Source organism: Rhinatrema bivittatum, chromosome 18 (genome assembly GCF_901001135.1).
Source record: "Rhinatrema bivittatum chromosome 18, aRhiBiv1.1, whole genome shotgun sequence".
Lineage (NCBI taxonomy): Eukaryota > Metazoa > Chordata > Amphibia > Gymnophiona > Rhinatrematidae > Rhinatrema > Rhinatrema bivittatum.
This window is the reverse complement of record NC_042632.1, coordinates 58,086,418-58,108,472: the sequence shown is the minus strand read 5'-3', so window position 1 is coordinate 58,108,472 and position 22,055 is coordinate 58,086,418. Positions and strand designations below refer to the sequence as shown.

The following is a 22,055-nucleotide window of genomic DNA, read 5'->3' as shown; positions in this document are numbered from 1 at the left end:
CAGGTAAAAAGTGGTAAGCCCTCTGAAATACTTTTTCTTAATGTAGAACATGGCAGATAACTGTAAAATTTTGAAATACAGAGTGTTCACTATTGAATGTAATTAAAGAAAGGAAAAAATAGTCCACTTATCTCACACTTAACTAAGCACAACAAGCACCTTAGTAGTTGATGAATGGATCTTCATATTAACTACATTCATTGCAAGCACCTGAAAGATACTTGATAATAAACCATGAGATGGCACTCTACTCTTGCAAGAACACACACTCAGGCTGATGCAATACTGTATACTCAGGGCTAGTGCACCGGTTAACCTGCAGTCCATGACCCCTGATGCAATAAGATCAGCGTGTCCAACACGCACGTCCAAACCAGGGAATAGCTAATAGTGCTCATCACATGTAAATGCCATGTTTAACTATTACCCTTCCCCGTGTAAACAATGAAATAGTGTGCCCAATGTGCATATTTTAAACCCTCAAAAATTAACGTGAGCCCCAAAAATTGAACTAAAAAAGAAAATACTGCTTTTCTGTGGTTCTGACCAATATCATGGCGATATTAAGTCGGAGGGACCACAGCACGTAACATGAAAAAAAATTAAAGTTTTGACAGTGGTCAGGTTAGGAAAAGGAAAACAGATGCTCAATTGATGAGTGTTCATTTGCTAACCTGTGGTTGTGCACTGGTTAGAAAAAAAGTTGATACTCGTTAAATTGAACAAGGTGATGCTGTATTTATACATGTTAGGTTCCATATTAGGAGCTACCACCGCGGAAAGAGATCTAGGTGTCATAGTGGATAACACATTGAAATCGTCGGTTCAGTGTGCTGCGGCAGTCAAAAAAGCAAACAGAATGTTAGGAATTATTAGGAAGGGAATGGCAAAAGGAAGGGAGGATGACAATGCCTCTATCTCTTAATGGTGAGACCGCACCTTGAATACTGTGTGCAATTCTGGGTGCTACATCTCAAAGAAGATATAGTTGCACTGGAGAAAGTACAGAGAAGGGCAACCAAAATGATAAAGGTCATTGAACGATTCTCCTATGCAGAAAGCATAAAGAGGTTAGTAGGGCTGTTCAAGTTGGAGAAGAGACAGTTGAAGGGGGAAATGATAAAGGTCTACAAAATCATGAAAGGACTTGAATGTGTAAATGTGAAATGGTTATAAACTCTTTCAGATAGTACAAAGACTTGGGGGTCACGCCATGAAGTTAGCAAGTAGCACATTTAAAACAAATAGAAGAAAATTCCTTTTACTCAGCACACGATTAAGCTCTGGCATTCATTGCCCAGAGGATGTGGTTAAGGCAGCTAGTGTAGCTGGGTTTAAAAAAGTTTGGATATGTTAGTTCCTGAGGGAGAAGTCTATAAACTGCCAGGTACTTGTGACTTGGATTGGCCACTGGGCTTGATGGACCCTTTGTCTGACCCAGTATGGCATATCTTACCTTCATGCCAGACGTGTGGGATCTTTCTCCCCTGAGGCACCCCAGGATTCGCAGCGTCAGAAGGCACAGCCTGACATATCCATGAGGCCCGCCATGCTGCTGCCATGAAAAGGGAAAATGGCCAAGCTCTCCAACTCCTCCTCTCTGCAATCGCCAAAGATCAAACTGTTGCCAGACTATTAAAAAAGTCAAGGCTCGTGTTGGTTGTCTCGGAATCCAAACTCCTCTTTCCCTCCACCCCCACTCTCCTTCTTCGAAGCAGACAGCGATAGTGCAGTTGCATCAAAAGCATTGGTTAAGGATAGTGATCCCATCCTTTGTGTTAAGGGTAGTAACTGCTGCTTTGTGCAGGTTACCTCCAAGCATATCGGATCGCCAGACCGTAAAAGTCAGGGCCCTCGTTGGTTGCTGTATTAATCCATGTCCCCTTTTCCTCTGCAACTGAAGCAAAGCAATGCTGCAGTTGCATCAAAAGCATCAAGGCTTATTAAGGGTAGTAACTGCTGCACGCTTTCTTTGTTTCCTTTAGAACTTGGCCATAGAAGCAGTCCTGTGCTTTTTCCCTTATGACTGCATAATGGTATCGCAGACCATGGAAATCAGGGCTCGCGTTGTTGCCTGAATCCAAGTCCTCTTTCCCCCATGAAGTCTAAGCAGGGAGCAATGTTGCAATTGCATTAAAAGCATCAAAGCATATTGGCTAAGGGTAGTAATCTCCATGCCTTCTGCTAAAGGTAGAAACCCGCTGTACCAGCAAGTTACGCCCCTGCAACGCTTTGCTCATTTCTGTCCTCTAGCTTTTAGAGATCCACAGTGTTTCTCATGCCCCTCTGAATTCTTTTACTGTTTTCTTCTTCACCACCTCTTCCAGAAGGGCATTCCAGGACTCGACCACTCTCTCTGTGAAGAAATATTTCCTGACGGTTCTAACTTGTCCTCCCTGGAATTTCATTCAGTGACCCCTAGTTCTACTGTTTTCTTTCCAATGGAAAAGGTTTGAAACCTTTTAGTTATCTGAAGGTCTGTATCATATCTCCCCTGCACCTCCTCTCTTCCAGGACGTACATATTCAGATACTTCAGTCTCTCCTCATAGGTCTTCCAATACAGACCCCACACAATTTTTGTTGCCCTTATCTCGACTGCCGCCATCCTATCCTTTTTGAGATATGGGATCCAGAACTTAACACACTACTCCAGTTGAGGCCTCATCAAGGACCTGTATAAAGGCATTATCACCTCTGTTCTCTTATTGGTTATTCCTCTCTCTATGCAGCCCAGCAACCTTCTGGCTTTCGCTATCACCTTGTCACATTGCTTCACTATCTTCAGATCCCCAGACACTATCAACCCAAGATCCCTCTTTTGGTCCTTGCACATCATTCTTTCACCCCCCCCCCCCCCCAAAAAAAAATCACATACAGCTCTTTTGGATTACTGCATCCCAGTTGACTTTGTACTTCTTGGTATTGAATCCCAGCTGCCAAATCTTTGATCACTCTTCAAGCTTTCTTAAATCACTTTTCATTCTCTCTACTCCGTCAGGCATGTCCACTCTGTTACAGATTTTAGTATCATCTGCAAATAGATATTCTTTACCTTCTATCTCTTATACAATGTCAATCACAAAGATATTGAACAGAACTGGTCCCAACACCAATCACTGTGGCACTCCGCTTAACACGACTCAGAGTAGGTTCCATTTACCATTACACTCTGTCTCCCATCGATCCACCGGTTTGTAATCCATGCCACCACCTTGGTTCTCATTTTATTCACAAGTCGATGTGGGACTGTAGCAAAAGCTTTGCTGAAATCTAAGTAAATAAATTCTCAAGTAACCCAATCAAAACAATCAATTAGATTTGTGTGATGGGACCTTCCCCTATTGAATTCATGCTGCCTGGGGTCCAGCAACCCACCAGCTTGTCGATAGCCCATTATCCTTTCCTTTAGCAATCTCTTAATTTTCCGGCTATCTTTGAGATCAGACAACTCAATAGAGCTTACAATCTAATATGACAAATACACAGGACAAGAGCCTTAGCCTTGGCATTGCCATTAGCAATGGTAACATGGAATAGACTTAGTTTTTGGGTACTTGCCAGGTTCTTATGGCCTGGATTGGCCACTGTTGGAAACAGGATGCTGGGCTTGATGGACCCTTGGTCTGACCCATTATCGCATTTTCTTATGTTCTCATGATCATGATTAAAAAGAAAATAAAGTCAATGAGGTTAAAAGTAGACATTCAGACCTATAATTTAAAAGCAACTTCAAAAAGGTGGGTCTTTAAAGGGTATTTAAATACAGCGAGAGGGTACAACTAAAATTCCTCAAGTCTCTTTTGCTGTGTATGTTTGTCCTCATTAGACTGTAAACTCTCCTAAGCTGGGGCTGTCTTGTTACATGTTTTTTGTATGGCGCTGCGTACGTCCGATTAGGACTACAGAAGTGTTGAGTAGTAGTGAAACGGGCACGAGGAGCCAGCAGGAGTCGTCAGATTTTGCAAGGTTAAAGCTAGGCCATCACTATTAATTTCAGGCTATAATGAAGCTCGCGGGCTAGCCCAGGAGGCTGCAGTCGGTCCTGGGAACATTCAGGGTCCGGACTGCAGGGCTCTTTCCGCCCCTCACAGCGGCCTGCAAACGTCACTTCCGGCCGCTCGGTGTTCCTTACTGCTCAGGCGGTTGGGAGCGGGCAGAGCCAGAAGTCTTTGCGGCATAGCGGGGAAGGTGATTGGAGGGAGCGCGCGCGCGGAGGAGTACGTGGCGGACGGCGGCATGAGGGGGGCTTCCGGTTGTCGGGCGTGATGGCTGTGGTGCTGCTTCTGCTCTCGGGCTGCTTTCCGTTCGTCTCCGGTCTTTACTTCCACATCGGCGAGACCGAGAAGAAATGCTTCATCGAGGAGATTCCCGACGAGACCATGGTGATAGGTGAATATTCCAGATGTAGACAAGGTCTGAGAGAGGAACGGAAAGGCGGGGGCGGTGATTTCGTTTGGGTAAAAAGTATCCGTCCTGCATGAAGCGGGAAGGACGAGCAGGCGCCCAGCGCGCGAGTGAATGGGAAGGCGCCCAGCACATTTTTCTGGCCACACGGATGAGGGCGATCACGTTTATTGGCCCTAAATTGTGGCATAATTTGCCACTTGCTTTAAGGAATTGACAAGACTTGATGCGCTTTCGGAAAGGTGACTTAAATGTTGGGATGAAATTAAATTATAAACATAAGAAAATGCCATACTGGGTCAGACCAAGGGTCCATCAAGCCCAGCATCCTGTTTCCAACAGTGGCCAATCCAGGCCATAAGAACCTGGCAAGTACCCAAACACTAAGTCCATTCCATGTAACCATTGCTAATGGCAGTGGCTATGCTCTAAGTGAACTTAATAGCAGGTAATGGACTTCTCCTCCAAGAACTTATCCAATCCTTTTTTAAACACAGCTACACTAACTGCACTAACCACATCCTCTGGCAACAAATTCCAGAGCTTAATTGTGCGTTGAGTAAAAAAGAACTTTCTCCGATTAGTTTTAAATGTGCCCCATGCTAACTTCATGGAGTGCCCCCTAGTCCTTCTACTATCCAAATGGTGCTTAAAATAAGTTAACGACAAAATTGAAAAAAAAAAAAGTTAACAAATCTGAATTTGACTAGTCCGGTGGATTTTCCCAACAGAGCCGTGTTTCAAGTTTATCTGCGTCAGGGGGTAGATACAGAAATTCTGTTCCTAAGCGTTCGGGTAGGTAAATCCCAACAAATGGGTTATGCACTTCTGCCAGCAAATGGAGACTGAGCAAAAGCTAATGTCACGGTTATATAGTCCCACCCCGACATCAGCGCACCAGTATTCTGTCTCTAGCAGATGGTGGATGTGCATTTCCCTTCAAGGGATTGCCTGTGAGTAAAAAAGTAAAAAAAAAAAGGGCCATTTTAGCCCATACTGGATCTCAAGAGTGTCAACTGATAGAGTCAAATTTCAGGATGGGAATGATGTGCTTTGTCATAATGACAGTACCCTGTACGTACCCGGATCAGTCCAGACACCTGGGTTGTGACTCCGCACCAGCAGATGGAGACAGAGCAAAACTTAACGGGCTCCCTACATATAGTAAGGCGCCACCCACAGCCCCTCAGTCTTTCTCTGTCTCCAGCAGATGGGGCAGGTCCACCCACAGTCTGGGATCCCTGAGGGTTTGTTGCTTGGGATAGTCAGTCAGGGATAATTTAAAAAAAAAAAATAATAATAAAAAAAGAGAGGTCTAAAGGTTGTTAGTGGAGTTGGTTTAAAAAAAAAAAAAAAGCAGTTTTCGCGGCTTTGTTTCTTTCGCGGCACCGGCTCTCTCTCTCTTCGTCGTTCAGTTGAGGCGCTTCACCGGGGGGGGGGGGGGGGGGAGCCTGCTTTGAGGGTTTTTTTTCCTCCTCCGCTTGTCGTTGCGCCGGCTGCGGATGCAGAGGGGGACGGCCTGCCGCGCGCGGGGGTTTCCCGGGACGGGGTCTGCACCAACTGTGTCTCGGGGGGGGGGGGGGGGTCGATCGCGAGGTGCCCGCTTGCCGCCGCGCGTCAGAGCATTAGAGGCCGCGTCTTTTGATCCGTTCCCGCTTAGCGCGGGAACGGAAGCCATTTTATCTTCCGTGAGGGAGGCCACGAGGAAGGCGAGCCAAGATGGCGCCCAGCCTCCCTCGCTGTCGCCACAGACTCTGAATTCGGGGGGAGAGGCCCCGAGGCCCCGTGGCTCAGAGAGCCTTAGTGCTGCAGAGTGCTCTTCGGGGTCGGAGGGGTCTTTTTCCAAAGATTTTACGCTGTTGCTTAAGAAATTGGCAAAGTTCAAAAAATCGAAGCAAAAGTCGGGAAAACTTTCAGGGGGCAGGGAGGGACGCTCCCAGCCCCGGAAGAGGACAGTTCGGCCCCGGGACGCCCCTCGGGAGAAGAGGCCGTCGCGTGGCGATCGGCGGGGCTCGGATACTGCTTCCACCGCCTCCTCTGAGGAGGACACGGCTTCAGGAGCCCCAGAAGGCCCTGAAGGGCCCGAGGAGGAGGGGCCAGCCCAGCCGGGAGCCGGAAAGGGGCCGCAGGCGTCAGAAGGAGATGACCCTAAAGTTGTCCGCCTGTTTCGTCGGGAAGAACTCTCTCCCCTTATCCCAGCTATACTGGACGAGCTCGGGGTGGAAGCCCCACCGGTGGAGTCCTGCCAAGGGGCCAAGATGGATCCGGTGTTGTTGGGCCTGGCGGGTCCTACAGTTGCCTTTCCTTTTCACTTCTCGGCCTCTGATATCTTGTTCCGGGAATGGGATACCCCGGAACTGGGGCTGAAGGTGAGTAAGGCCATAGACAAACTGTATCCCCTCCCAGAGGACGTTCTGGAGCTGCTGCGTCTCCCGCGGGTGGACGCGGCGGAGTCTGCAGTGACAAAGAATTCCACCATCCCAGTCACCGGCGCGACTGTGCTCAGGGATATCCAGGATAGGAAGCTGGAGGTCCAATTAAAGAAGGTCTTCGAAGTGTCCGCGCTGGGAGTGCGAGCGGCTATATGTAGTAATTTTGCGCTGCGAGTGGGGCTCCGTTGGGCCCAAACACTCCAAGCAAATGCCGGCCTTTCCGCAGGGGAGGCGTCTCAGGCAGATAACTTGGAAGCGGTGATTGCTTACAGCGCAGATGCGATGTACGACTTGCTGAGAACCTCGGCCAGGGCAATGGTGTCGGCGGTCTCGGCTCGCCGTCTCCTTTGGCTCCGTAACTGGGCTGCGGACGGGGCGTCCAAGGCCCACCTGGGTTCCTTGCTTTTTAAGGGAAAGCTTCTGTTTGGTAAGCAGTTGGACGATCTGATGCAGTTCCTGAGCGAGAACAAGGCTTTTAAGTTACCAGAGGATAGGCCCAGACCTCGGTCGTCCTTTTCCTCGAGAAGCCGTTTCCGGACCAATCGACGCCAGAGGCCGCAGAGGTCGACGGGATCGGGCCAGGCCTACCGATCGGGCTCTGCTAGATCTTCCTCATGGTCTCAGTCCTTTCGCGGGAAGAAGTTCAACAGAACCGGTGGACCCTAGTCAGGCTCGGGGTCCAAGTCGGCCCAATGAAACGAGAAGGGTTCATTCCTCGTTACAGCCTCCAGACCTTGTACCAAACGTGGGAGCGAGGCTGACATTGTTTTACGAGGAGTGGACCAAGATAACTTCAGACCAGTGGGTCCTCGGCGTGATAAGATGCGGTTACGCGTTAGATTTTGTTCGGCAACTGGTCGACAAGTTCCTCGTCTCTCCCTGCAAGGCCATCGTCAAGCGCGCCGCTGTCCGGACCACCCTCCGGCGCCTGGAAGACCTGGGCGCCATCACTCCTGTCCCTCCACGTCAGCGGGGCGAGGGAAGGTACTCCATTTATTTCGTGGTCCCAAAGAAGGACGGAACGTTCCGGCCCATTCTCGACCTAAGAGGCGTCAACAGGTGCCTGCGCGTGCCGCGTTTCAAGATGGAGACGATCCGCTCGGTAGTGGCCGCGGTTCGTCCGGGCGAGTTCCTGGCTTCTCTGGACCTTACGGAAGCGTACCTTCACATCGGGATTCAGCCGGCATATCACAGGTATTTGAGGTTTTGCATCCTGGGAAGACATTATCAGTTCCGGGCTCTTCCCTTCGGTCTCGCCACGGCTCCACGCACCTTCACCAAGGTCATGGTGATGGTGGCTGCCCAGCTCAGGAGGGAAGGGCTGCTAGTGCACCCTTACCTAGACGATTGGCTCATCCGGGCCAAGTCAGAGGCCGAGTGCCGGCAGGCAATTGCCAGGGTCCTACAGCTCTTACGATCTCTCGGCTGGGTAGTCAACCTTTCCAAGAGTCACCTACAGCCTACTCAGAGGTTAGAGTACCTGGGAGCCCTGTTCGACACCGAGAGGGCCAGGGTGTCTCTGACCCAGGAGAGAGTGGTCAAGTCCAGCGACAGGTACGACATTTTGTCCATGCGGTGCCCGCTGGTCTGAAATTACCTGATGGTTTTGGGTTCCATGGCGTCGACTCTCGCCTTGGTCCCCTGGGCATTCGCTCATCTGCGACTGTTACAATCAGCGTTACTTTCCCGCTGGAAGCTGGTTTCGGAAGAGTTTCATCGCCCGTTGCCTCTCACGGTCCGTGCCAGGGCCAGCCTGCACTGGTGGCTCTCTCCCGACCATCTGACGCGCGGGGTGTCTCTGCTCATGCCCACGTGGACGGTGGTGACAACGGACGCCAGTCTCTTTGGTTGGGGGGCGGTCTGTGGAGGCCGCTCGGTACAGGGTCAGTGGTCGAGCCAGCAGTCGCAGTGGTCCATCAACCGGCTAGAGACCAGGGCGGTAGCGTTGGCGTTGCAAGCGTTTCTCCCGTGGATACGGGGCCGGGCGGTCCGGGTTCTGTCGGACAACGCGACCACGGTGGCGTACATCAATCGGCAGGGAGGAACGAGGAGCCAGCAAGTGGCGGAGGAGGCGAGTCAGTTGATGTCCTGGGCGGAGCAACACCTCGGCAGTATAGCGGCGTCCCACATCGCCAGGGTGGACAACGTCCAGGCGGACTTCCTCAGCCGCCATCGGCTGGATCCCGGAGAATGGGAGTTACCGGAGGTAGCGTATCGTCTCATCTGTGCCAGGTGGGGACAGCCACACCTGGATCTGATGGCCACCGCTCAAAACTCAAAGGCACCGCGTTTCTTCAGCCGTCTGAGGGAGCGCGGCGCAGAAGGAGTCGATGCGCTGGTGCTTCCCTGGCCCAAGGACGTGTTGCTATATGTATTTCCCCCGTGGCCTCTAATAGGCAAAGTTCTACGACGAATCGAGTTGCATTTGGGGGAAGTGATCTTGGTGGCGCCGGAATGGCCACGGCGCCCGTGGTTTGCGGACCTCATTCAGCTGGCGGTGGAGGCTCCGCTTCGGTTTCACGGAGACGCGTCCATCCTTCGTCAAGGACCCGTCGGTTTGGAGGATGCGGATCACTTTTGTCTCGCGGCTTGGCGTTTGAATTGGCACGCTTGAGGACTAAGGGGTACTCCGAGGCAGTGATTGCTACTTTGTTGAGGGCTAGAAAGCAGTCTACGTCCTTAACCTACATGTGGGTCTGGACGGTTTTCGAGGACTGGTGTAGTGCTCACGAAGTAGATCCTATACGGCCGGCTGTGCCGTCGGTCCTCGCTTTCCTTCAAGAGGGTCTGTCGAAGGGGCTGTCCTGGAGTACCCTAAAGGTCCAAAGAGCTGCGCTTGGTTGTCTTCGAAGTACGGTCCAAGGCTTGTCATTAGCTTCCCATCCAGATGTGGTGCGTTTTCTTCGGGGGGCCAAACATCTACGTCCCCCGATCCGGAATCCTTGTCCATCCTGGAATTTGAATTGCGTGCTGTCCGCCCTGTGTGGAGCTCCGTTTGAGCCTATCAAGCGGGCGACCCTGAAGGATCTTACCTTGAAGACTGTGTTTCTGGTCGCGATTACTTCCGCTCGTCGGGTATCGGAACTACAGGCCCTGTCTTGTAGGGAACCTTTTTTGCGATTTTCGGAGGCCGGAGTTTCTCTGCGGACTGTTCCATCCTTTTTACCCAAGGTGGTTTCCTCTTTTCACCTAAATCAGTCTGTAGACCTCCCGGGGTTTTCGACCGGGGATCAGCTGGACAAGGGGTCGAAAGAGCTAAGGAAACTCGATGTTCGCAGGATTCTACTTCGTTATCTGGAGGTTACCAATCCTTTCCGGGTTTCCGACCACCTGTTTGTTCTCTGTTCCGGGTCTTGCAGGGGGTCTGCGGCTTCGCGGGCCACGATTGCGCGTTGGCTCAAGGAGGCGATTGGTTCGGCGTATCTTCTGCAGGGCAAGGTGACGCCTAAAGGGCTTCGAGCTCATTCGACTCGGGCGCAAGCAACGTCCTGGGCGGAGGTTTCTCAGGTGTCCACGCAGGAGATTTGTAGAGCAGCGACCTGGAAGTCGTTGCATACTTTTACTAGGCATTACAGACTGGATGTCCAGGCGGCTGAGTCTCAAGGTTTTGGGGCGAGTGTTCTCAGAGCGGGGGACTCTGCTTCCCACCCTCGGTAATTAGCTCTGGTACATCCCAGGTGTCTGGACTGATCCGGGTACGTACAGGGAAAGGAAAATTAGTTCTTACCTGATAATTTTCGTTCCTGTAGTACCACAGATCAGTCCAGGCTCCCGCCCATCTGTTCTGTTTGCGCTGAAGAGAGGGAGAGTCCGCTCGTCTTTGATTTTAGTTGCGAATACTGCATTATTCAACGTTGGCTTAAAGCCGCTTGCCTCTGGTTCTGGTTGTTTTCTGTTTTCCAGCCAGGGGTGTGTTATGAATTGGCAAGGCTATTGGAGTTCATAGTTAGTTAGTCGGGCACTTGTTTTTGCTTTGACATTCCATTCGACTGAGGGGCTGTGGGTGGCACCTTACTATATGTAGGGAGCCCGTCAAGTTTTGCTCTGTCTCCATCTGCTGGTGCGGAGTCACAACCCAGGTGTCTGGACTGATCCGTGGTACTACAGGAACGAAAATTATCAGGTAAGAACTAATTTTCCTTTCAAGCAGGGGGAGTACTTCACGTCTCTGGATCTGATGGAGGTGTATCTGCATATTCCCATCCGGCAGGAACATCAGTGGTCCCTCCTGTTTGCCATCCTGGATCGTCATTACCAGTTTCAGGCCTTGCCTTTCGGACTAGCCACAGCACCTATGACCTTTTCCAAGGTCATAGTAGTGGCGGCCCTTCGCAAAAAGGGCATTCTAATTCACCTCTACCTTGGATGACTGGTTGATTCAAGCCAAGACATTGGAAGAGAGTCTTTGTGTCTCCTGTAGGGTGGCGTCCTTGCTACGGGAACTAGGCTCGGTGGTGACTCTGGCCAAGAGCAAATTACAGCTGTCTCAGACACTGGGGAAGTCTTGGATCCTCTCAATGCTGTGAGTCCGATCCCTGTGGAGCTTGTTCGTCCGATGTGTGGTCTTACCTGCAGGTCCTGGGGTTGATGGCTACCACATTATAAGTGATTCCCTGGGTGAGGGCACGTGTATCCTCTTCAGAGCACCTTGATTTCCTGATGGAGTCTGCAGTCGCAGAAGTATGCAGTGAGGCTGCTCCTTCTATTAGAGGTGACATCCTAGTTGGTCTGGTGGTTACACATGGACCATCTCAGGAAAGGAATTCTCCTAATGGCACTGGATTGCTTGGTACTCATGACAGATGCAAGCCTCCAGGGCTGGAGGGCTCACTCTCAGGAGTTGTTGGTGCAGGGGCACTGGCATGTTGTGGAGTGGCAGTGGAACAGCAACAGACTACAGGCACAAATGGTTTGTTTGGCATGCCTATGGTTCGCCGAATGGCTACAGGCTCGGGCGATCTGGATAATTTTAAAAATAAGAGTGCGAGAAACAGTGTTAAAATAAAGAGATTAAGTAAAAGCAAGTTCAAGTTTTTAAATGTTTCGTAAAATCTCGGCTGGAGGGAGTTAATCTTTGATTATTCGCCTTCTGTAATTTCCACTTTTTTTAAGGCTCAGAAATTTTCTACTTTTTCTAGCTTATGTTAGTTTGGGGGGTCTTTGAGGCCTGATGTTCTGAGCTAGGTACTCAACCGCTCAAGGTGGATATTTCTTTGATTTTGGAATTTTTACAGGACAGCTTGCTTAAGGGTGTGGCCCTTAATACCTTGAAGGTTCGAGTTGCAGCACTAGCTTGATACAAGGGAAGAGTCAGTGGAGGACCTTTGACTTCCCATCCGGACATGTTCCGTTTCTTGCAGGGAGTTAATCATCTTCAGCCTGGATTGGCCACTGTTGGAGACAGGATGCTGGGCTTGATGGACCCTTTGTCTGACCCAGTATGGCATTTTCTTATGTTCTTATCCCCTGTTGCGGCTTCTGGTTCCTTTGTGGATCTTAACTTGGTTCTCAATTTCTTAGCAAGTCCATCTTTTCAACCACTGTGAACTCTTTCCTTGCAGCTGCTTACTTTGAAGACAGTTTTTCTAGTAATAATCTGTTTGGTCTCTGAGCTGCAGGCTTTTTCTTGCTGTGAGCCTTTTCTCCTGGTGCAGTTCAACTTTGGGACTGACCCTTTCTTTTTGCACAATGTGGTTTTGGACTTTCATTTGAATCAGTCCCTTTCTCTGCCTGCCTTGCATAGGGACAGAGCTGAAGCTGAGTACTGCCTTTTGTGCTCCTTGGTCGTTAAGCATCACTTACTGCACTATTTGGAGGTGATAGACTGTTCAGAAGTCTCTGCCTGTTCGTGCTGCATGGTGGGGATAAATAGGGAGCACCAGCAACGTGGGCAATGATTGCCCGCTGGGTTAAGGAGGTCATTACAGCAGCCTATGTGGCTGCTGATGTAGCTTAACGAAGCAGATTAGACCGCATTCCACCAGGGCTCAGCGGTGTTATAGGTAGTGCTTCATTTGTTGCCTGCTGAAATTTGCTGAGCAGTGACATGGTCATCTTTGCACGCCTTTCCCAAGCAAAACTGGTTGGATGTGACGGCTAGGGAGGATGCTGCTTTTGCGCAGATGTCCCTCTGACTAGCTATAATGCAAAGAGCGGAATAGCCGGTTCAAGATGTAAGAAAACAGAAGTGAAAAGAACACACAGGAAGGGTGTAAATACCTAACGTAGCATAGGCAATATGAGCAGGAGGTTGAGATACCAGGATACAAAAGAGAATTTACAAACAGATGGCATGATGCATGAGGGAAAGTGAAACCCGTTATGAGTTAAAAAGTAATACAAGAGTCCGGGGAAACCGGGTGATACAAAAAGGTTTTAAAGGAAATATATGTGTAGAAAAATAGGTAGTCAAAGGAACCTTGCAATGAAAATAAAGAATTGAATAATCTAAAATAGGAGATGAAATGAAAATATCAAACCTATCAAAGTATGAAAGAAAATCAAATTTATTGGAAGTCCCTGCAGTAAAAAAGGCAGCTTTAAACGTCACAAGACAAAGGGCCTTTTCCGTTGCCGGACCTATTATGTGGAATGCTTTACCGGACTTCCTAAGACAAATATATAATAGGAAAGAATTCAAAACAGCCCTAAAAACCTACTTTTTTAAAGAAGCATTTGGCAACTTAGAAACTGCCTCATTTTGGATCTTTCTATGTATGAAAATTTATTATGTTTAATTACTACTTGTTTTTCTATTTCTTATTTGTAAGATAGTGGTTAAAGATATTGATTCTATTATAGTATATTTTTGTTATTGATCATGACGTTAATTGTACTTTTATTCTATTATAATTTTTATTTATTTTTATTTTAATTTGTTTATTTTCTCTCTATTTTTTTATTTTCATTTTTGATTTTTGTGAAATTATTGTAAACCGCTTCGTTCAATTATGCATTGGTGAAACAGTGTATAAATGTGTTAAATATATAGGCAACAGAGTTACTTCTAAGGCATAGCGGGTGTAGACTGTTTTAGAGCAGGAAATGCTGTGACCGGTTCAGAGGTTATAGGGCCCGAGAGCAAGAGAAGTGCATGAAGAAATCGCCAGTGGGAAAAATGCTGATAATACACAAACATTAAATATAAATAAAAAGAGCTGAGAAAAGGGCCAGGCATGTAAGGGCTCAGGATTTGATGGCAACAAATTTGTATATAAAAACTTTAATAATTTCCAAAAGAATTCTCATATAAAAATTATTTTGCACTACAAATTCCCATATGAAAACAGACCATGCAATTTTATTGTTTAGGCATTTAGTGTAGTTGTTTAAAAAAGGTTTGGACATGTTCTTGGAGAAGTCCATATACTGCTATTAGTCAAGCTGACTTAGGGAATAGCCACTGCTATTACTGGCATTAGTAGCATGGGATCTTCTTAGTGTTTGGCTACTTGTATCTTGAAAACAGGATGCTGGGCTTGATGGACCCTTGGTCTGACCCAGTATGGCAACTTCTTGTGTTCTTAATTAGAAAATTTAGAGGAGAGCGACAAATATATATATATATATTTTTTTTAAATTTTTTATTTATGCAATTTTCAGATATATTTACCTCATATATCAAACAAGTATTAAGAGATCCTTTCAAATTATACACAAAGGAAAAAAAAAGTCCAGCAATAATACAGAATAATCTCAGATCTCTAATCTAAGGAAATATAGGGGCAAAATGTACATAGGCAATAACGAAGCTCTATTTACTATGTATTACAACATTATTGGGAATAAACCGACATTGAGAAGCACTTCCCCTAATTTCTTACTTAGGATGCAGCACTACCACTTTTTCCATCTAAGAACCCCCTTAATTGATCAGGTTCGTAAAAAATATATTTATCCCGATATCTCAGAAGACATTTGCAAGGGTATCTCAACATAATACTAGTGCCAAGGTTTTGGGCTTCTAATCTCATAAGCAAAAACTTTCTCCTACGCTCTTGCGTTGAACGAACAATATCTGGATATATCCACACCGATTGACCATAATATTGAGCAGCTCTATTTCTAAAGAAAAACTTTAAAACAAGATTTCTATCTTGTTCAAAGGCAAAAGTAGCCAATAATGTTCCTCTTGTCTTAATCTCAGAGTGTAATGATGTCTCAATCAAATCAGTGGTATTCAGGGATTGCTGTAAAGAATGTTGTGCTTCCTCTTCTTCTCCCGTAGCTATCACAGATTTCTTGGAAACAAAAAAAGCTTTTGTAACCATCGGTGTAATTTCTTTAGGTATCTTTAAAGATTCTAACATATATTCCTTTAACATTTCAACTGGATTTAATCTCTTCACCACAGGAAAGTTCACAAATCGGAGGTTTAAATAGAGTGAATTTTCTATGCTTTCAAATTTTCTTCCATCATTCACCTCAGCTTTTATTAAGGTCTCTTCTACTTTTCCCATTTTAGTGATCTTTTCCTCAAGTTTCTCCACCTTTTCCTGTTGAACTTTTACCACTTTTTCAATATTTAAACCTCTTTTATTAGAATCTAGAAAGGCCTGTTTCAAAGTAGTAACTGCAGATTCGATTGAAACCAGTGCATTCCATAAAGTGTCTAAAGTAACCACAGGAGGCTTTTGAAGAGAAAATACAGGTTTTGTTTGTAATTCTTGGAGTGCTGTTTCTCCCACGTTGTCCCGCGCCGGCAAAGCTCTTTGGGGTAACGGAGTGGAGGTAGCCAATCCCTCCATTGCTCCTCCAACTCCTCTAAATGCCGACTCCTCGCTATCTCCGTCGGGCCGATTGGGGGGGCTTGCTCGCTCCTCTCCTCCTGCGAGTCTCTCTGTTTTAGAGCGACAAATATATAAAGGGGATGGAATGGCTTCAATTTATTTTTTGATGGTCTGTATTTCTTATAATTAAATCAGTGATGTACATAGTAAGGTAAAAAACTATACTATAAAATATTAAGTGTAAAATAAATTTTAAAAACAAACAAATGCATAAAATAACCAAGAAACATGGAAGGACAGACTGGATAAAATGAGCAGAAAAATGTAAACAAATACTTCGTGAAATTAACATTAAATCAAATATAAGGGATTCAGTAAACAGACAAATTCAGAATAAAATGACAGTAATTATGACAATGGCCATATGAAATGAAACGAGTTAAGAAAAGTCAGAAAAAGCCCTGGAAAAGAGAGAAGCTTTCTGAATTTCAAACAGACTTTGTCACAAGGAGTTGTACGGTGGAGTGTTCCAAAAGCAAGGAACCAACAAAGATGGGATGGGAAAAGCAAAAAGTCTGCGAAGATCGAAGTATACGTGATGGACTAGGAGGTGCTTCCAAACTGAAAGGCCTCACATGCCAATAAACTGGAAGCCAATGAAGGATGTGACTGATCACATTTTATCTTATTGATTCTGAACAGTTTGTCTTCGCCTGATCTGGTTGGAGGTTAATCTCTGAAATAGCCAAACTGATTATTATAGTTCCCAAAGTATCAAGGAACAAGTAAGAAGTTTTAGGTGTGAATGGTTGGAGCCATCTAATGAATCACAGGAGAAATAAGATTTCTGTAACTGGTTAGAAATGAGAAATCAAGTCACAGCTAAGTCTGGAATAGGGATTCCCACCATATGTGGAAGAGGAATGGGTGTTTGTCTTATCACAAACCACATAATTTCTGCCTTAAACAATGTAAGTCCTATGAGCTACTTCTATAAGAGAAAGGTTAAAAGCAGCCAAAGGATCCGCAGAACTAACGACCCAGCTGGCAAGGATCTGAACATCGTGTGCATAAAAATAACTAGTAAAACCCAGACTCTGAATCAGTGTGGTCAGGGGAGAGAGAAATAGATTAAAAAGAATAAGTAAACGTACAGACCCTGTAGAGCAGACAGTTTAAAGCTCCCCTACGACGAGGGGCTCCACAGGCTAAAGCTCAGCTTGGAAAAGTTTCCATAAAATCATGAGTAGTAAAGAGAGAACCATCCTTTATGTACCAACCACCAGCAGATTGAAAACAAATGTTTATTATAAAATTTATATCTGCTGATCCACAGAGCTCAGTGGGTTACAGTAAACAATATAATAAATATATTGAATCAATATATTGAATAGTAGGATCCTCGTCCTACTATTTTTCCATGCCAACATGTAAACTGATGTGATGTACCCCAACGAATGTCGGTATACAAAAGCAAATAAATAAATTAAATATATAAACTAAGACACTTAAACATTTATAAATATAACCAAAAAAAGTAGCTTTTCATCAGCCTGATATATCACAGACCTAAAGTATTGCAGGGGGTCCTTTTTTACTCTGTGCACAATCAAGCTGTTGTCGGAGGATGTGGTCAAGGCGACTAGAATAGCAGGCTTTGTTATAGGTTTAGACAGCTTCCTGGAGGAAAAGCCAAAAAGCATTATTAGCCAGGTAGGTAAGGGAAATGTATTGCTGTCTCTGGGAGTAAGCAACAAGAAATGGATCTGCTTTGAGATCTAAGTATTTGCAATCTGGCATGGCCACTGTTAGAAACAGAATGCTGGGTTTGATGGACCTTGGTCTGACCTAGCATGACATCCCTTATGCCCTTAAGGGAGCTAATATGTTAAATGATTTTCCGGGAAGACTCGGGATTGAATTGTAAGTTGACAGATATTGATTTTCTGCCCGGTTCTTCCCATTCTGAGGATGGGTCAGCCACAACCTTAACCAGAAGCACCCCTGATCTGAATAATCCTGAGGCTGGGTCTTCTATAGGAGAGGGAATTTCTGTGGCACCTACTCCAGTTCTTCCTGGGTTAGGTATGGACCCCGTGGCTTTCTCTTGGGTGGAAAGTTTTCAGTGCCTTCAAGCCTTCGTACAGGCGCAATCTGCTTTACTTGCCCCTGTCCGGACGGAACAGCCGGTAAGGCCTCCCTCTCCCAGCCCTATTGGCAGACCTTGACACATGGCTTGCCTCACCAAAGGTGTTCTGGCAGAGACTCAGACAGCTCGGACAAAGAAGGGCATCCAGATTTCTTGGAAGATGGAGAAATCCCTCCAGGTTTAAACCATATCGGTCCATGTAACTTTTTTTCATAGAGATGAATTGCTGGCCCAGGTTTCCCAGACTGAGGACACTGGGAGTTCCTGGGGCAAACTCCATGACAGATCCTAAGAAGAATCCCATTCTGTTGTCTCTATGGAAAGTCTCTTGCTAGTTTCCAGTACTGGAAGCCATCCAGGAGTTGATTGACCTGGAATGGGATGCCCTTGAAGTGGGTTTTAAAGGTGGTCGAGCATTAAGCTCTATACTCATTGGATGTGGCGGCGAGAGAACGCCTGTGCTTTCCTAAAGTGGATGTGCTGGTCTGTCTGTTTCAAAGTGAACAACTATCCCAGTGGAGGGAGGAGTGGCTTTAAAGGATTTGCATGATAGGTGGATGGAGCCCATCCATAAGCAAGCCTTTGATGGGACGGCAATGATTTTATAGAATGCTTCCTGCTGTGTCCTTGTGGCTTGCTCATGCCTGCTCCTCTCTAGAGAGGTGGATGACTCGGGCGTATTCCAGAGAAGCTATGGAGCCTGCTGCTGCCTTTTTACCTGAAGTGGGCTCTGGCCTAGTCCATACCTCGGCCAGAGGAGTGGTTTCAGCAATAGCGGCCAGAGATCGCTATACCTGCGAAATTGGTCAGCAGACACAACCTCTAAGGCAAACCTCACAAAGAAGCCCTTTAATGGATCACTCCTCTTCGGAAGTGAATTGGAAAGTTGGCCAGTAGGTGGGGTGAATCTTCAGTGTCCCGGCTACCAGAAGATAAGAGAAAGCAGTCACAGCACCCCTCACCTATGAGTGGTCGATCCAGGGGCATACAATGCTTTTGGCCCTATGAAACGCTCCATTTCAGAGGCCTCTGTCCTCGGGGAGGTCTCAGTCCTTTCGGAGCCGACAGCCCAAGAGAGGGGCAGGTTTGGGTTCAGGTTCGGCCTGAACCTCCCTAATGAAGATTTGCTGACCTAGCCACAGAACGAGGAGATAGGGGATTGATTATACCTCTTCTACCAGCGGCAGGTCAAGATCACATCGGACAAATGGGTACTGGATGTCATACGAGAAGGATACGCACTGGAGTTTCACAGCATTCCTTGGGATATGTTCATGATATCTCCTTGCCGCTTCCAGCACAAGAAGCAGGCAGTGGAGTCTACCTTGATAAGGCTTCTCAAATTGAGGGCTATAATTCCAGTACCTGCGCCCTAGGAAAATACTGGGCATTATTCCATCTATTTCATTGTACCCAAGAAGGAGGGTTCTTCTCGCCCCATTCTGAACCTCTAATATCAGCTGACACTTAAGGGTAATTCATTTCCGCAGGAAACTCTGCGCTCCGTGGTAATGGCCGTACAAGTGGGAGAGTTCCTAACAACCCTGGACCTCTCCGAGGCCTACCTTCAAATTCCAATCCGGCAAGAACGTCAGGGTTTGTGTTACTTGGTCGCCATTATCAGTTCCGGGCACTGTCCTTCAGCCTGGCCACTACCCCTAGAAAATTTTCCAAGATTATGGTAGTCGTAGCGGTGGCACTGAATTCTAGTGCACCTGTACTTGGATGACTGGTTGATCCGGGCAAAGTCATGGGAAGAGTCTCTAGTGACCAGCAGGGTGACGTCCTTGCTTCACAATCTTGTTTGGGTTGTAAATATGGACAAAAGCAGCCTCAAGCCCTCCCAGTCCTTGGAATCTATGGGAGTCCGGTTCGACATCAAGCAGGGCAAGTTCTTCCTCCCGCCTTCGCGGATAAGGAAGTTGATATTCCAAGTGCGTTGGTTGATGAACACGATACGCCCCAAGGTGTGGAGCTATTTTCAGGTCCTCTGATGGCATCAACCCTGGAGGTAGTACCGTGGGCGAGAGCACACATGCGGCCACTTCAACGCCCCCCTGCTGTCATGTTGGAACCCGCTGTCTCAAAACTATTCGATTCGCCTCCACCTGCCAATGAAAGTATGTTCTTGGCTCTAATGGTGACTTTAGGAAGCTCACCTGGGCAAGGGTATACACCTGTAACCACTGAACTGGCTGGTCCTCACGACAGATGTGAGCCTCCGGGGTTGGGGAGCTCACTGTGAGGAACTGACAGCCCAGGAACATTGGACCAAGGAAGAAGCGTTCTGGAACATCAACCGCCTGGAAGCCAGTCAGATTGGCATGTCTACAGTTCAGCCACTTGCTCCAGGGGCAGGAGGTCCGCATGTCGGACAATAAGAACATAAGAAAATGCCATACTGGGTCAGACCAAGGGTCCATCAAGCCCAGCATCCTGCCTCCAACAGTGGCCAATCCAGGCCACAAGAACCTGGCAAGTACCCAAAAACCAAGTCTATTCCATGCAACCATTACTAATGGCAGTGGCCATTCTCCAAGTGAACTTAACAGCAATGCAACAGTGGTAGCCTACATCAACCTCCAGGGAGGAACCAAGAGCCAGCAAGTGTCTCGAGAGAGAGATCTCCTTATGGAATGGGTGGAATTGAATCTACAGATGATCTCGGCCTCGCACATCACAGGAAAAAACATCAGAGCAGACTTTCTAAGTAGGGAGAATCTGGATCCAGGAGAATGGATGTTGTCAGCCAGAGCATTTCAGCTGCTGGTAGATCGCTGGGGACTCCCATCCATCAACCTGCTGGCCACATCTCACAATGCGAAGGTTTCCCAATTCTCCAGTCGCAGAAGAGATCAGTGGTCCCTGGGGATTGATGCACTTGTTCAAACCTGACCAGAAGAGGACTTAATATATGCCTTTCCTCCGTGGCCACTTTTGAGCAGGGTATTTCATAGGATCAAGTGCCACTGGATTAGTCCTTCTAGTGGCTCCGGATTTGCTCAGGTGCCTGAGGTATGCAGACATGCGGAAACCTCTCGTGGAGGCCCCCCTGTACCTCCCACCATACAGGGACCTGCTCCAGCAAGGTCCGGTCCTTCACGAGGATCTGACTCAATTTTGTCTTACAGTTTGGCCTGTGAGTGGGCTTGCCTCATGAAGCGGGGATATTTGGCAGCAGTAATTACCACCTTGCTCAGAGTACGGAGTTCTCAACGTCCTTAGCTATGTGCGGGTCTGGAGAATATTTGAGGCCTGGTGCAAGGAACATGGTGTTGCCCCTCGGACGCCCAAAATCCCTCTGGTTCTGTAATTTTTACAGGATAGCTTGAATAAAGGATTGTCCCTTAACTCCTTGAAGGTCCAGGTAGCGGCACTCTCCTGTTTCAGAGGTGAGGTGAACAGAACCCGCCTGTCGGCACATCCGGACATGACCCATTTTCTAAAAGGGGTAAAAGCACCTCTGGCCACCCCTATGGTGGCCAGTCCCCTTGTGGAATCTTATTCTAGTATTGGAGTTTTTAGTAGGGCCCTCTATTTGGCCTCTACCCAGACTGTCCTTACACCTGTTAACCCTGAAAATTGTGTGCCTGATGGTGATATGCTTGGCTTGTAGCATCTGAACTGCAGACATTGTCGAGTAGGGAACCATTCCTCCGGATGACCCCAGGAGCATTACAACTTTGTACTGTTCCATCCTTTTTGCCCAAGGTAGTCTGAGTTTCATATGAATCAGTCCATTTCGTGCCATCCCTAGAATGGCACAAGGACATGGAAGAATGCTGCCGCCTCCGCCATTTAAACGTCAGGTTTTTGATGCGTTATCTGGAACTTTCAGAAGCGGTGCACAAGACGGACCATTTGTTTGTTCTTCACAGTGGAAGGAGACAGGGCGAACCAGCGTTGCAGGCTACCATAGCTCGCTGGATCAAGGAGGTGGTCACGGGAGCCTTTGTAGAGGCAGAAAAGCCATTACCCTTTCAGGTTAAAGTTCATTCCACCAGGGCTCAGGCGGTCGCATGGGCAGAAGCTAAGCTGCTGTCTCCCATCCAGATATGTCAAGTGGAGACGTGGTCCTCCTTATACACCTTCTCCAGGTTCTATCACCTGGATGTTAAGGTCCGAGAGAACGCAGCCTTTGCTAGGGCGGTGCTAACTGGACCGCGAGCAGCTTTTATACATCCCATTGGTCCTGGGTCCATCTGGCTACACGCTAGGAAATGGAGAAATTACTTACCTGATAATTTCATATTTCTTAGTGTAGACAGATGGACTCAGCATCCTGCCCACGGCTGCCAAGAACGGTGCCAAGGAATCATCCGTGAAATGAATATTGATT

The 22,055-nt window shown here is 47.3% G+C and overlaps 1 protein-coding gene across 1 annotated transcript in view; it reads left to right on the top strand.

The window, feature by feature from the left end:
- Positions 1-4,180: 4,180 nt before the first annotated feature.
- The window catches only part of TMED9 (transmembrane p24 trafficking protein 9), a 30,950-nt gene continuing 13,075 nt past the window's right edge, over positions 4,181-22,055 (top strand). The window contains exon 1 of the mRNA XM_029583710.1: positions 4,181-4,391. Coding sequence (XP_029439570.1) covers positions 4,268-4,391 — 124 coding nt within the window. The 5' untranslated portion in view covers positions 4,181-4,267. The remainder of the gene's footprint in view (positions 4,392-22,055) is intronic.